At 38.3% G+C, this 14938-nt stretch overlaps 1 protein-coding gene across 5 annotated transcripts in view; it reads left to right on the forward strand.

The window, feature by feature from the left end:
* The window catches only part of abcc4 (ATP-binding cassette, sub-family C (CFTR/MRP), member 4), a 57033-nt gene that overhangs the window by 27674 nt on the left and 14421 nt on the right, over positions 1 to 14938 (forward strand). For all 5 annotated transcript variants that reach the window (XM_053229642.1, XM_026933186.3, XM_053229645.1 and 2 more), the window contains 10 exons: positions 3799 to 3885; positions 5356 to 5452; positions 6701 to 6898; positions 7120 to 7257; positions 7350 to 7387; positions 7574 to 7695; positions 7853 to 7999; positions 13442 to 13521; positions 14444 to 14594; positions 14709 to 14828. In XM_053229642.1, coding sequence (XP_053085617.1) covers positions 3799 to 3885; positions 5356 to 5452; positions 6701 to 6898; positions 7120 to 7257; positions 7350 to 7387; positions 7574 to 7695; positions 7853 to 7999; positions 13442 to 13521; positions 14444 to 14594; positions 14709 to 14828 — 1178 coding nt within the window. The remainder of the gene's footprint in view (positions 1 to 3798; positions 3886 to 5355; positions 5453 to 6700; positions 6899 to 7119; positions 7258 to 7349; positions 7388 to 7573; positions 7696 to 7852; positions 8000 to 13441; positions 13522 to 14443; positions 14595 to 14708; positions 14829 to 14938) is intronic.

Consider the following 14938-nt stretch of genomic DNA (forward strand, 5'->3'; position numbering starts at 1 on the left):
TAATGTTTTACTATTTTTGAGGACCAAATGTCCCCACAGTGATATAAAACCTTGAAACCACTGATGTTTGCGGCTCCTCATGAGTATACGTACTTACAGTAGTTAGTTAAGTGGGTACAGTGGATAAAAAAGTTTATACACCCCTGTTAAAATGGCAAGTTTTTGTGATATAAAAAAAAATAAACCAAGATAAATCATGTCAGAACTTTTTCCACCTTTAATGTGAAATTGCAGCCTATAAAAATAAAGTGAAGAACAATGAGAAACATTCTAACCGCTCGTGAATTTTACAGCTTAGTTACAAATAATCTGAGACTTGCTAGCAGCTTTAACTCTGCACGGATGACATCACATTTTCTTTGCATGCACAAAGTTTGTATTTACACATGGAATTGCGTACAACAGTTCCAATGCAGCCCCATAACACCCAGCATTCAGTCTGTATTACGTGCTATGTAAAGTCTGATCGTCTTTTAGCAAGAGTCACTGAAGGTAATACAAAGGAACACTCTCCATTGCTAAGTGTTCTGAGTCTGTTGCAGTTTGCTCCACAGTTGAGGTGCTGTAACTATGTTCCCTTCTAGTGTGCATTGTCCTTCCAAGTTTAAGCACGCTTTCCATGCAATTCTGTGCTTGAGTATCTTCCGTGGGAAATCCTCCGTATTTGAACACAAGGTCAGTGATCCCCAACTTCATAGTCCACACGGGTTTAAATTGTTGAAACAAAAACAAATAAAAGAAGTCCTTCAACCAACAAAACAAAACTACAGTGGTGCTTGAAGGTTTGTGACCCCTTTAGAATTTTTTATATGTCTATATAAATATGACCTAAAACGTCATCAGATTTTCACACAGGTCCTTAAAAGTAGACAAAGAGAACCCAATTAAACAAATGAGACAAAAATATTATATGTGGTCATTTATTTATTGAGGAAAATGATCCAATATTACATATGTGAGTGGCAAAAGTATGTAAACCTCTACAGTTAATTTGAAGGTGAGATTACAGTCAGGTATTTTCAATCAATGGGATGACAATCAGGTTTGCGTGAGCATCCTGTTTTATTTAACAAACAAGGATCTATCAAAGTCTAATCTTTACAACACATTTGTGGCAAGCCATCCTGGCACAAACAAAGAAGATTTCTGACGACCTCAGTTGTTGTTGCTCATAAGGCTGGAAAAGGTTACAAAACCAGCAAAGATCACTTCAAGAGCAAGACATGTAATAGTCCACGAGGTGACAAAGAAGCCCAGGGAAACTTCTAAGTAACTAAAGGCCTCTCTCACATTGGCTAATGTTAATGTTCATATCAGGAGAACGTGAACAACAATGGTGTGCATGGCAGGGTTGCAAGGATAAAGCCACTGCTCTCCGAAAAGAATATTGCTGCATGTCTGCAGTTTACTAAAGATCATGTTGACATGCCAGAAGTCTATTGGAAAAATGTTTTTTGAACGGATAAGACCAAAATAGAACTTTTTTGGTTTAAATGATAAGTGTTTATATTTGGAGAAAGGAAAACACTGCATTCCAGCATAAGCACCTTATCCCATCTGTGAAACATAGTGGTGGTTGTATCAGGGCTTGTTTTGCTGCGTCTGGGCCAGGAGGGCTTGTCATCATTGATGAAACAATAAATTCTGAATTATACCAGCAAATTCTAAAGGATGTCAGGCTATCTGTCCGTGAACTAACTCTCAAGAGAAAGTGGGTCATGCAGCAAGACAATGACCCTAAGCACACAAGTCTTTCTACCAAAGAATGGTTAAAGAAGAATAAAGTTAATGTTTTGGAATGGCCAAGTCGAAGTCCTGACCATAATCTAAGGACCTGAAGCAAGCAGTTCACATGAGGAAACCCACCAACATCCCAAAGTTGAAGCTGTTCTGTTCTGTAAAGCCACTAGCATTGTGGATGACCCCACACACCCCTCTCACACACTCTTCACCCTCCTGCTGTCTGGTAAACGGTACCGAAGCATTCGGGCCCTCATGACCAGACTATAGCAATAGTTTCTTCCCCCAAGCCAACAGACTCCTCAATACTCAGAAACTGGACTGAAGGAACACACACACACACACACACACACACACACACATACATAAATACACACACAACTGAGCATCCTCCATCCTCTTTTTTGGCACATTACATTATGCTGCTACAATATTTGTTATACTGTACATAGGCTGCTACTCTTATGTTTACACTATTTCAGCTACTTGTATCATACTCTTGTACTCTTTGCACTATTCTCACTAGATTCACTTTCAAATAGAACTGTGCACTGGTCGGCACTGCACTGGGACTTACTGTGCCCATTGTCTTTCCCAGTAGTCATTGTACTGTCTTGTGCTGTCTGCACATGTTTGCACTTGTGCACTTTATGTATAAATTTATGCAGTCCCTTGTAGTTCTGTGTTGTTTCATTTCACTATGTACTAACTGGCTTTATATGGTTGAAATGACAATAAACTCCACTTGTCTTGGAAAATTCTAAAGGGTTCACAAACCTTCAAGTGCTACTGTATATCAATGTCCCAATATAATATATAAACTTTATGTACATTTCAATATAAACTTCCCTAAACCACCATACAATTGCTAGTAAGTTCAGCAACCAACATGGACATTCAACACTTACATTAAGCTTAGAAAACTTTGTTTCCAAATATAATATATAAAAACGTAGCCTGCTGTTCTTATTAGCACTGCATTGTCTCTTCTTTTATGACTCTGCTACCGATAGTTTAAACCAAAGTTTACCGAGTTTAAAATGAAAAAGTACAAGGGACAAACAATGGTGATCAGTGATTGGTCCTTGGAGAAAAGTGGTGATCTCTGATTGGTCACAAGGGCAACACAGTCAGACATTACACACTGATGGTCGAGTGTCGAGTCAAGTGAACCTGCTCTCTCAACTTGTATATCAGCAACTGTGATGTGAGCTGGGTAGCCGTATCGAGTTCAAGACAGTCACTAAACATGTGCTCAAAAAGTCACCAGAGTTGTCACTAAATTTACAACTAAATTTACTAAAAGGATCTAAAAAAAAAAAAGTCACCAAATCTAGTGACAAACTCTTCAAGTTGGCAACATTGCCTGCCATTCTAATTAGCACTGCAAACTTACAATAATCTGGCTATATACATACATGTACACTGATCAGCCATAACATTAAATCCACCTGCCTAATATTGTGTAGGTCCCCCTTCTGCCACCAGTACAGCTCTGACCTGTCAAAGCATGGACTCCACAAGACCTCTGAAGGTGTGCTGTGGTATCTGGCACCAAGACATTAGCAGCGGATCCTTTAAGTCCTGTAATTTGCAAGGTGGATCTTCTGTGGATCAGACTTATTTGTCCAGCACATCTCACAGATGCTCGATCGGATTGAGATCTGGGGAATTTGGAGGCCAAGTCAGTGCCTTGAACTCTTTGTCATGGTCCCCAAACCATTCCTGAACAATTTTTGCAGTGTGATAGTGTGCGTTATCCTGCTGAAAGAGGCCGCTGTCATTTGGGAATACTGTTGCCATGAAGGGGTGTACTTGGTCTGCAACTATGTTTAGGTAGGTGGTTCATGTGAAATTAACATCCACATGAATGCCAGGACCCAAGGTTTCGAAGCAGAACATTGCCGAGAGCATCTGTTGGACCATGCTTTTCATGTTCAACTTTTTATGTGTATAAAGTAGTCAAGGTTAATAGAAATATACCTGTACCAGCAAGTACAAACAGAAGTCACTGAAAAGCTCTGATAAAAATACTATACAAGGTGTCTTTGTTTGTAGGGCTGTGTATCAAGATGCTGATATTTACCTGTTGGATGACCCCCTAAGTGCAGTTGATGCAGAAGTGGGGCGACATCTATTTGATCAGTAAGTTTTTCTTTTTACACATCTCAACAACATTCCGTAGTACATACACTATATGGGCAAAAGTTTGTGGACACCTGATCATCACACAAATATGTGGGACTTCCCCAAACGATTGCCAAAAAGTTGAAAACACACAATTGCATAAGATGTCTGCTGAAGCATACAATTTCCCTTCACTGAAACTAAGGGGTTTAGCCCAAACCTGTTACAGCATGACATAGCCCCTGTGCAGATAAACAAGGTCTATGAAGACATTGTTCACTAAGGACTGAGTCAAAGAACATGAGTGGCCTGCACAGAGCCCTGACATCAAGCCCACTGAACACCTTTGGGATGAATTTGAATGCCGACTGCACCCCAGGCTTTCTCGCTCAACATCTGTAAATAGTAAATAAATAAAAATAACTGGGAACATTTCTTCATTTTCTCAAAACTCATGCTATGGCATTTAAAGAGTATCTTAGTGCGCCAAGCTGAGCATGCAGAGAAGTAGCAGCAAATGTGATCATTAAAAATAAGTGCAAGGTGCCATGAATTGCACGTAAACAAAGGTATTCACAAGCATGTTGGGACTCTTGTTGTGCATGAGAGCAATTCAGTTCTGCAGGCACTGACACACGCTTCCTATCCCCTGCACAGTAAAAAGTAAAAAGAAATTATTTTTACATAATTATTTTACAACTTGGTTGTCTAATGTCCACATGGCTGACATTTTTCTCTGTTGTGCTGTTCAAAGTGTTTGAATGCATCTGCAGTACAAAACAAAAATACCATACTTATTTCCTTTCTAATTACTTTTTAATTATCTTCACCATTAACATTATTTGTGAAGCAAAGGCCTAGTCTTTTTAGGTCAAAATTTTCATCCTTTTTTCTGGTTTCAGTGGCATCCCTCATAAATATGGTTAATTGACATTATATCATATACATCGTATATGTTGCATACTATGTACTGATAAATTTTATTTCAAATTAATGAAATCAAAACATTGTCCATTTCCTGTGACAGAAAATGAGGGTGTTTGTGCAAGCTCGGTTGAGAGCACTTGGGTGGGGCTTTCAAGTGGTGTTAGTTGATATGGGACAATTCAAAACACCTGTACAAATCTTTCCAGATTCATTGTTTGGCTTATCTCCCGTTTTTATTGGGGAGAAAAAAAAGCTGCTCTTTTTAAATATTTTTCGTATTAGCGTAATGTGATGTTGTTTTGTGGAACTCCTACACAAAATGTGTAAAGGTTATCTTGTCTGGTAATATAATCAGAGTAAACGTTACTGGATTGTGGCAATGTAAAATAGTGTAGGGATGGTAAAATCATTATATCACACAAGCCTACTTGCCAGGGTCTACACATAACTTGTTATATTTGATAGCAGTGTATGCAAACACATTGTGGAAATAAAAAAATAAATGGAAAAGCAAAGATAAAAAAAACAAAATCAAGGCCTTTTTTTTTTTTCATTCTGCAGCTGTATCTGTGGCATTCTAAAGAAGAAACCAAGGATCCTGGTGACTCACCAGCTGCAGTACCTGAGGGAAGCTGATCATATACTGGTTTTGAAAGAGGTGTGTATTCAAGACCCTACAGTTACTACATTCCTATCATGCCAGGCCATGGTGAATGCTTTATTTTATCTTTGTTTCAATAAGGATTCTAGATAAGCAGTGTCTGCAAACCATGTAGATAGTGTTGCTGTAAAACAGTATTGTGTGTGTCAGTGGATAGAAAAGCATTGTGCCTAAATTATCACACGTTTATCTTAAGAGAGATAATCTGTGTGAATCAAAGGGCTTTCCACACCAGAGACAAGAAGCGTCTACCTCAAGTTCCATATGAAAGATCAGAATTCCCACTCAGCATCACTTTTCATACAGCAGACCAAAAATTACTCTTGCGTAGTAACCATAGGGAAAACAATGCTGCCCACATCTAACATTTGTCTATGGGCTACAAGTAAGACAAAAAAGGCCAAAAATAGTTGATCATGAACTTTTGACTTTCCATTATCTCAGTAAAATATAAATAAATCTATGTTGATTAAGGTGATATACTCCTTTAGAAATGTGAGTGAATGATGGAGATTTATAAATCTCCACCTGCGGTAATGTATCCAGCTAACGATAGTTAGGTCATCATTCATAGCTTTGCATAAAATATTAAATAGAAAGGAGAGCACTCACATGATACCTATGTTACATTCGTGATGGTGATTTAATTGATTAACCATACTATATGCTCATTTGTTCTTCTGTTATATACAATAGTCTACAATACTCATGTCATGAACCTATGCACATGCACAATGGTTTCTCAGGGTCAAGCGCACTTCCTGCACCACATACTGCTCTCTCTGTGTCACTTTACTGGCCTGTACAATTGTTGCTTCCTGTGTGAAAGGCTCTTGATGGTTTCACGTAAAAAGGTTTCACAGAATATCAAAATTAGCTTTTATAAAGGTATTATTCTTTCATCAAGTCTTAGAAGTTTGAAAGCATACCTTGTACCTGTGTTTGACTTAAGTAAGGGATGATACTAAACTTATTTGATAAGAAAAAGTGACTGCAGTATCTAAGCAGCATAACATTGTCCATTGTTACAGTTGTCGTACAGCCCTGTCAGATAGTGTGTAAACAAATATGTTTACTTAAAGTCTATTGAATCAGTATGTTTTGAGGCAAGTGTGTGATGAATTGGCATGGTGTTTGCATGATGCTAAAGCTTATATTAGCCTTGTAGCTCTAGTGCAAAATATCTTAGCCTATGGACTCTCTCTCTCTCTCTCTCTCTCTCTCTCTCTCTCTCCCCCCTTGCAGGGTCACATTGTGGTACAGGGCACATACACAGAACTTCTGCATTCAGGAGTGGACTTTACATCTCTGTTAAAGAAGGATGAGGAGGAAGAGCAGACTGGGACCATAGAGTCTTCTCGCAGCCGAACCCTTTCACAGAACTCTGTTCGCTCTGGGACCTCATCAGTAGTGTCCGATAAAGATGAAGTACATCAGCTGCCTGTATGTGTATTAATTATTTATTGGGATTTGTACTTTGATCTGTAAGAAGCACAGTATGATCCTATACAGCAGTGGTGCCACCAGGTGGTAATTTCTGTTTAAATTTAGAAAAGAAATTCTGCCTGGCCATTCTCAAAGCTTACACACAGATATTAGTGTATTTCATGGGTTTATTTCATCTCATTCTCATGTGTGTATTGTGGTGGTGTTGATGTTTCCAGGCAGAATCTGTTCCAACTATGTCAGATGAGAGTCGCTCTGAGGGTAACATAGGGGTCCGCATGTATCTGAAATATTTAACTGCTGGAGTCAACGCACTCGTGCTGCTTATCCTTGTTCTGCTCAACCTGCTTGCACAGGTACAGCATGCTATATGACCATAGGGTTAGCACATTTTTATCCATTATGCATTTAGTAGTTTGTTAAGCTTACATTCCCTTTCAATTACCAGACATCCTATATTCTTCAAGACTGGTGGCTTGCATACTGGTGAGTGGAGTATTTAAATCTGCTGAATCCATAGAGACCTAATTTCAGCCGCTTCTCCTACTTGTTTTATTGACTTTTTATAGACTTTGAGAAGGATTGTGCATCTTTTTATTGTTGACTGGCCAAGAACTAACCAGTTATGTGCCCTAAAAGAATTTTCACTGACTCCTTGATCTGAATCAACAGGGCTACAGAACAGGAGAAGCTGCATGTGCTAAACCAAAACCTTACCTTCAGCAATAACATCAGCCTTAATCAGAATGTTACTCAACAGCTCTCTAATGAATTCTACCTGGGCATTTATTCAGGTACAGTAAAGCACCAGTATGACAAGCTGACGCACAAAGCCTCACAAATTAAATAAATGTATATTTTGGAAAAACATAAGGGTTAGATAAGAGTTGGATAAGGGTTGATCCAGCATGTTTTATTGCACAATAATACTACACCTGTTTTTGTCTTTAGGTTTAACAGTGGCCACTCTTCTGTTTGGCTTCACACGCAGTTTGATGATGTTTAATGCTTTAGTGTGCTCTGCCCAGACGCTACACAATCGCATGTTCAATTGTATCATCAGGACCCCTGTCCGCTTCTTTGACATTAACCCTATAGGTGAGTCTGCAGTTTCATTCTCTTCCACCTTCTCATGGTGGAATGGGTTCTCATTTCACAGTTTCCTAAAATGTTACTGCTGTACATTTTCTTAGGTTGCAAAACATGAATGAGTTCTTGGACTGATTGTCCAGTAGGGAGCAGTGTGATATCTCTTACGGGGGCATCCATGTCTGCATTGTAACGCTTAATTTTGAAGAGCACTTCTAATAGCTGTGACGATTGCTTTGTTTAGGCACATTATAGACTGATTTTTGTAGTGTTTTTTTTTCCTTCTTTGCAGTCTTGCATGTTATGTATGCACTCAACTTATTTTAAATTACTTATTTTAAATCCTCACAATCCTGGGTTAAATGCAGAGCACAAATTCCGAGTATGGGTCACCGTACTTGGCCACAAGTCACTTCACTTCACTTCACTAAAGCATAATCCACCAGAGGAAAGACGAAAAAAATTGTCCTGTACCAAAATGTAATTAGACCTAAAAAAATATAAGAACTTGAGTTATAGGAAGCTTATTAGGATACATTATTGATGTAAATGTTTTAAATGTAATAACTACCAATAGTGAAGAAAAGTATAATAATATAATTATTAAAGTATGGTAAATATTTCATGAATATTTGCAAGTTTAGATCATTTTTTAAATGAATATGTAGTAACACATATAATAAAATAACTCATGTATAACAGGCAGGGGTGTAACGATGCAACGTAAAACAAAAATTTAACTTTCAGCATTCTATTAATTATGCATGTAATGCATTTGCACTGTTTGAACACCAGAGGTCCCAATCTGTGAAGCCCATAGAGTTAAACCATACAGGGAGCTCACTGGTCACGCAATCACGTTCTTTCATGGAGAGCCTGTGAGATCTGCACTTGTGAAATCCGATAGCCCGATAGCTCCTGATTGCAATGATCAACACACATATTACAAAATACCTTTACAGGACCATGATGTAACAGTTAAAGAGTTCTTCCGAGGCCATGGAAGATTGCCATTTGAGATGACTTTGGAGTTTCTGCTACAGAGCTCATTATGTTTCAGTTGATCATTTTCCCCAAGTCAGACACTTTGTTTATTCAATCAAAATTCTGGGGAGACTTTATAAATTTATTTATTTATTTATTTTTAAGATAATATTACAACTGTAGTACATATTGTTTGTGATTCAGAAATTCAAAAAAAGGAGTCTTTTAATTTTTTATTCATAATTTTTCATTCAAATTTTGTTCATGTTAACATTTAATCTAATCGAATCTAACTGAATCGAAATCGTGAAGCCAGTATCTTAAATCGAATCAAACTGTGACTGGAGTGTATCATTACACCTTTGATAACGGGTCGTTACATTGGTGTAATAAGTTAGTGTTAATGTATTGCAAGCTGGTCATTATCACAAATAAAGCTTGACCGAGACATTTGGATTTGTATCACCTTGGAGTGTTTTCTTTCGGGATAGAGGTCAACTAAGTATATTTAAATATACCTAAATTTTATTTATGTTTATTTATGCATATACTGTATATCTCTTATTACAAATGTACACATAAAAGAAATATCAAGGCCAGTTCCTTTGTTTTTGTTGTACACTGGAGACATTTGGGCTTGAGATCAAAAAATTAATGAGAAGATAGATCAGAATTTCATTACATCTACACTTACATCTTCCAACTTCCTTACATCTAGATGTGTTAAAAAACTTGGAACATAGCACCTTTGGTGGTGGAACAGATTAAAAAGAAAAAGTTTAAGTAACACTTAACACTTAATATTTGGTTGCAAAACCCTACCTTGCAATAACTGCATCAAGCCGAGGCTCACTAACATCACCAAACTGTTGCATTCTTCTTTTGTGATGCTGTTCCAGGCTTGCACCACAGCTTCTTTCAGCTGTTGTTTGTTTCCTCTTCAGGAGGTGAAATGCATGCTCAATTGGGTTAAGGTCTGTTGATTGACTTGGCCAGTCTAAAACTTTCCACTTATTTTCCCTGATCAAGTCCTTTGTTGTGTGGGTAGTGTGTGTTGGGTCATTGTCTCGCTGCAAGAAGTTCCTCCCAATTAGATCAGATGCACTTCGCTATAAATTGGTTAGCAGAATGTTTTTGTAGACTTCTGAATTAATTCTGCTGCTACCATCATGATTTACATCAATAAAGATTAGTGAGCCCTTCCAGAATCAGCCAGGCAAGCCCAAGCCATGGCACTACCTCCACTACCAAATTCCAATCTGGCCTTCTGAATCTTACCACTGATGAGTGGTTTGCTTCTTGTGGTGCGGCCTCTATATTTCTGCTCTCGAAGTCTTCTTTGAGCAATAGATTGTGATACCTGGGTTCAAGCCCCAGCACTGCCAAGCTTCCACTGTTGGGCCCTTGGGCAAGGCCCTTTAACCCTCTCTGCTCCAGGGATGCCGTAGCATGGCTGACCCTGCGCTCTGACCCCGCCTTCCTAACAAGCTGGGATATGCAAAGAAAAGAATTTCACTGTGCTGTAATGTATATGTGACAAATAAGGGCTTCTTCTATGTAAATATCAGGACATTTCTGAATTTCTGATCCGTTGTCCCATATTCATTTTTTGATGCCAAACACAAATATCTTCAGTGTATAGCAAAAACAAATGTGTGTGTGTGTGTGTATTATATACAGTACTGTGCAAAAGTCTTAGGCATATGCAAAGAAATGCTCTGGAGAAAAGATGCCTTCAAAAATAATTAAATTAAATGTTTCTACATTTAAAAAATACTATAAAGAACAATAAACAGTAATAAATGAAACAAAGTCAATATTTGGTGTGATGACCCTTTGCTTAAAAAAAAGTAGTTTCAGGTACAATTTGTGCAGTTTTATAAGGAAATTAGCTGGTAAGTTTTACTGAACATCTTGCAGAACCAACCACAGTTCCTCTGGAAACTTTGACTGTTGCACTTGCTTCTTATTTTTGCAGCAAAACCCAGCAGCCTTCATTATGTTTTTTTGTGTGAAAAGTGGTCTCTTATGTATTATGCTGCTTTCTTTACTGACATACAAAAAATTTTCTGTAACATTTAATTTTGTGCTGGAAAACTAATGTTTGGAGATCTAAAATGCTTTTATAAAATTAAATGCTTGTGTATATATATATATATATATATATATATACACACACACACACACACACATTCTTTTAATGTTATCAGCCATAACATTAAAACCACTGACAGGTGAAGTGAATAACATTGATTATCTCATTACAATGGCACCTGTCAACTGGTGGGATATATTAGGTGGCAAGTGAATAGTCAGTTCTCGAAGTTGATGTGTTGGAAGCAGAAAAAATGGGCAAGCGTAAGTATCTGAGCAACGTTGACAAGGGCCAACTTGTGATGGCTAGATGACTGGGTCAGAGCATTTTCAAATGGCAGGTCTTGTGGGCTGTTCTCGGTATGTGGTGATTAGTACCTACCAAAAGAGGTCCAAGGAAGGACAACTAGTGAACTGGCGACAGGGTCATGGGCACCTAATACTCACTGATGCACGTGGGGTGCGAGCACTTTAATTCAATTTAATTCTGGCAATGGTAGAAAGGTGTCAGAACACACAGTGCTTCGCAGCTTGCTGCATATGGGGCTGCGTAGCCGCAGACCAGTCAGAGTGCCCATGCTGATCCCTGTCCACTGCAGAAAGCACCTACAATGGGTATGTGAACATCAGAACTGGACCATATGGAGTAGTGGAAGAAGGTGGCCTGGTCTGATGAATCACGTTTTCTTTTACATAATGTGGACAGCCAGGTGCATGTGCCTCATTTACCTGGGGAGGAGATGGCACCAGGATGTACTATGGGAAGAAGGCAAGCCGGTGGAGGCAGTGTGATGCTCTGGGCAATGTTCTGCTGGGAAAGCTTGGGTCCTGAGATTCATGTGGACGATACTTTGATACGTACCACCTATCTACACGTTGTTGCAGATCAAGTACACCCCTTCATGGCAACGGTATTCCCTAATGGCAGTGGCCTCTTTCAGCAGTATAATGCACCCTGCCAAAATTGTTCAGGAATGGTTTGAGGAGCGCACACCACAGCACACCTTCAGACATCTTGTGGAGTCCATGCCACGATGGGTCAGAGCTGTTTTGGCACAAGGGGGATCTACACAATATTAGGCAGGTGATTTTAATGTTATGGCTGATTGGTGTATACATACACAGTACTGTGCAAAGGTCTTAGGAACATGCAAAGAAATGCTGTAGAGCAAAGATGCATTAAACAGTAATAAATGAAACAAAGTCAATATTAATTAGTTTATATGTATATATATATATATATATAATGTGTGTGTGTGTGTGTGTATATATATGTGTATATATATATATATATATATATATGTGTATGTATATATATATATATATATATATATATATATATATATATATATATATATATATATATATATATATATATATGTATATGTATATACACGCATGTATAATGAATGTGAATGAAATGAAAAATGTGAAATAAAAATACTCTTCAGCAATGAAGGACCATGATTTGGTTTATAAGACCACAGCTGACATGACAAGTACTCATTAAAAGCTAAAGGACTCAGAACAATAAAAAAAACAGCTTAGTAAAGCCATTATGGCTTTTTAAAAGCAAATGGTGCAGTGAGTTGTGACTTACCCCTTATTTGGGCTGCTTATCAGGGTGTTCCTATTGATAGTGAGAGCAACATCTCAATAGCCTCACCATTTTATGGTTGTTAAGAACACTGCCTGAAGCCCATTAGTATGCTTGGATAATCAGGAAAGGCTACTACTAACTATATTGCACCACTGTATAGCAGCCAGTTCAGTTTTGATTATGTCAGCTTCAGCCAACATATGAGCTGACTCCTTTGTTGATTTTTATCTCTATTTGTGAGCAGTCAGCTATAAGATCAGTGTGCACAGATGTGTTTTTTCTCACTCCTTAAGCCCTTTTTAGTTTTTGGATCTGAAGCAGTATGATTGCTGAATTGTGTTACATTCACTGACCTCTATAGATAGATGTAAGTTATTGTACAATGTGATCAATGTGATCATTTCATGACTTATGACATGAATTATGACATTTGACTAAAGAGATTAAAAACAGAACAAAAGAAGTGCTGCACATAGGTTAACAAATGCACTGAATAGAATGTTTTCAGTGCTGGTCAGATTTATTCATTTATTTTTTTGTTTTATTTTTTTTTTTGAGTTAATGGTCATTTTTGCATGCAGTGTAATACTTTTGTTATTTTTCTCTCTTACAGTATATTTTCTCTAATTAAAGAACATTGAATTTGTTTTATGAATTCACTACCTTTAGGTGTATTTCATCCTAAATCGATGAGGAGGTAATTTAACATTGATGTCTACAAATTGTGTTTGTAACATTCATGTGTTCACTTTCTTGCTTTTGCTCTTCTTCAGGAAGAATCCTCAATCGGTTCTCAAAGGACATTGGTCACATAGACTCCATGTTGCCCTGGACATTTGTAGACTTTATCCAAGTAAGCTGTGTGTGTGTCTGTGTGTGTGTACGTGTACCTGCTTCATGTCCACAAAGTGCCATTGTCCAATGCTTGACAGACCAAATTAAAGCAGCATAATGGTCTTCCATTAAAGCACTTTTCATTCTGTTAGGAAAGGGGACCCTTCCTTTTCTGTTGTGTTGGTAGACTGAAAGGACTTTACCATCTTGACCATTGTCACTCATTATTTTAGGGGCCTTTCTCACTGTCTGCTTCTCACTATTCTTCCCCCATGTGCTACAAAGACATGGGAGCCTTTAGACAATGACTGAAGCCCTCTAGCTACCCTTGTATGTGGAGGGCTTAGATTTTTTCCCAGCCTGTGCATAGACCCAGTTCCTTTGAATGTCTGGGTCCCCCATTCTCCTTACTGGTCACACATATTGTCAAGGGAATGACCCTTGTCTTGGCTCAGTGGACCTTACTAAGAAAGATTTGACACATATATCTGTGCCACCCAGATAGAGTGTGTTTTACTTTGCCACGTACCTACCAGGGTGGCCAACAATGCAGTTGTTTTATAACCAGACCTGTGGTTTAAATAGAAACTTTGGAGAAAAACCTGTCTATTGCCAAAGGGCCATGAGCAAAAGTTGGTAAATAGAATGGTCAAGAAAGGAGTGTTGCTAGCACCCTTTCAATTCCTTCAGTTACATTATGCTAGAATTGGCTAGCATGTCCAATATGCTGATTATATGTTTGAGGATCTTAAGGAGACTTGAGATAAACCATGGGATATGCCTTTATTATATGGGAACCATCTGAAACTGTCGAGTCATGGCAAAATAGATTGTGGAGATGTGTAGGTAGCCCTTTAACACTAAGGAGGCTTCAACATATTTTTAAAGACTCAACAGCTAACCACCATGACAAAGAGCTAATACAGTATGTCTCTCTCTAGGTGTTTTTGCAAATCGTAGGTGTCATTGCTGTGGCTACTTCAGTCATCCCATGGATTCTGATCCCTGTGCTGCCCCTCCTTATAGTCTTCCTCTTTTTACGGCGCTACTTCCTACAGACCTCACGTGATATCAAGCGACTTGAAGCCACTAGTGAGTGGCTTTAATAGGTTGTTTGGGGGTCTTTCATCCATATATCTGAATATTTGAGATTTACATGCATAACAATGAAATGAACCATTAGAAAATAAATGTGTGTTCCTATAGCTCGGAGCCCTGTATTTTCTCACTTATCATCCACACTACAAGGCCTAAGTACTATTCGTGCCTTCAAGGCTGAGGAAAGATTCCAGCAAACCTTTGATTCCCATCAAGACCTGCACTCAGGTACTACAATAACTGCATTTACAAAGTGCTTTATTATATAGCAGGGGTGTCCAGTCTTATCCACAAAAGGGCTGCTGTGGCTACAGGTTTTTGTTCCAAACAATCAGACT

Source organism: Pangasianodon hypophthalmus, chromosome 2 (genome assembly GCF_027358585.1).
Source record: "Pangasianodon hypophthalmus isolate fPanHyp1 chromosome 2, fPanHyp1.pri, whole genome shotgun sequence".
Taxonomy (NCBI): domain Eukaryota; kingdom Metazoa; phylum Chordata; class Actinopteri; order Siluriformes; family Pangasiidae; genus Pangasianodon; species Pangasianodon hypophthalmus.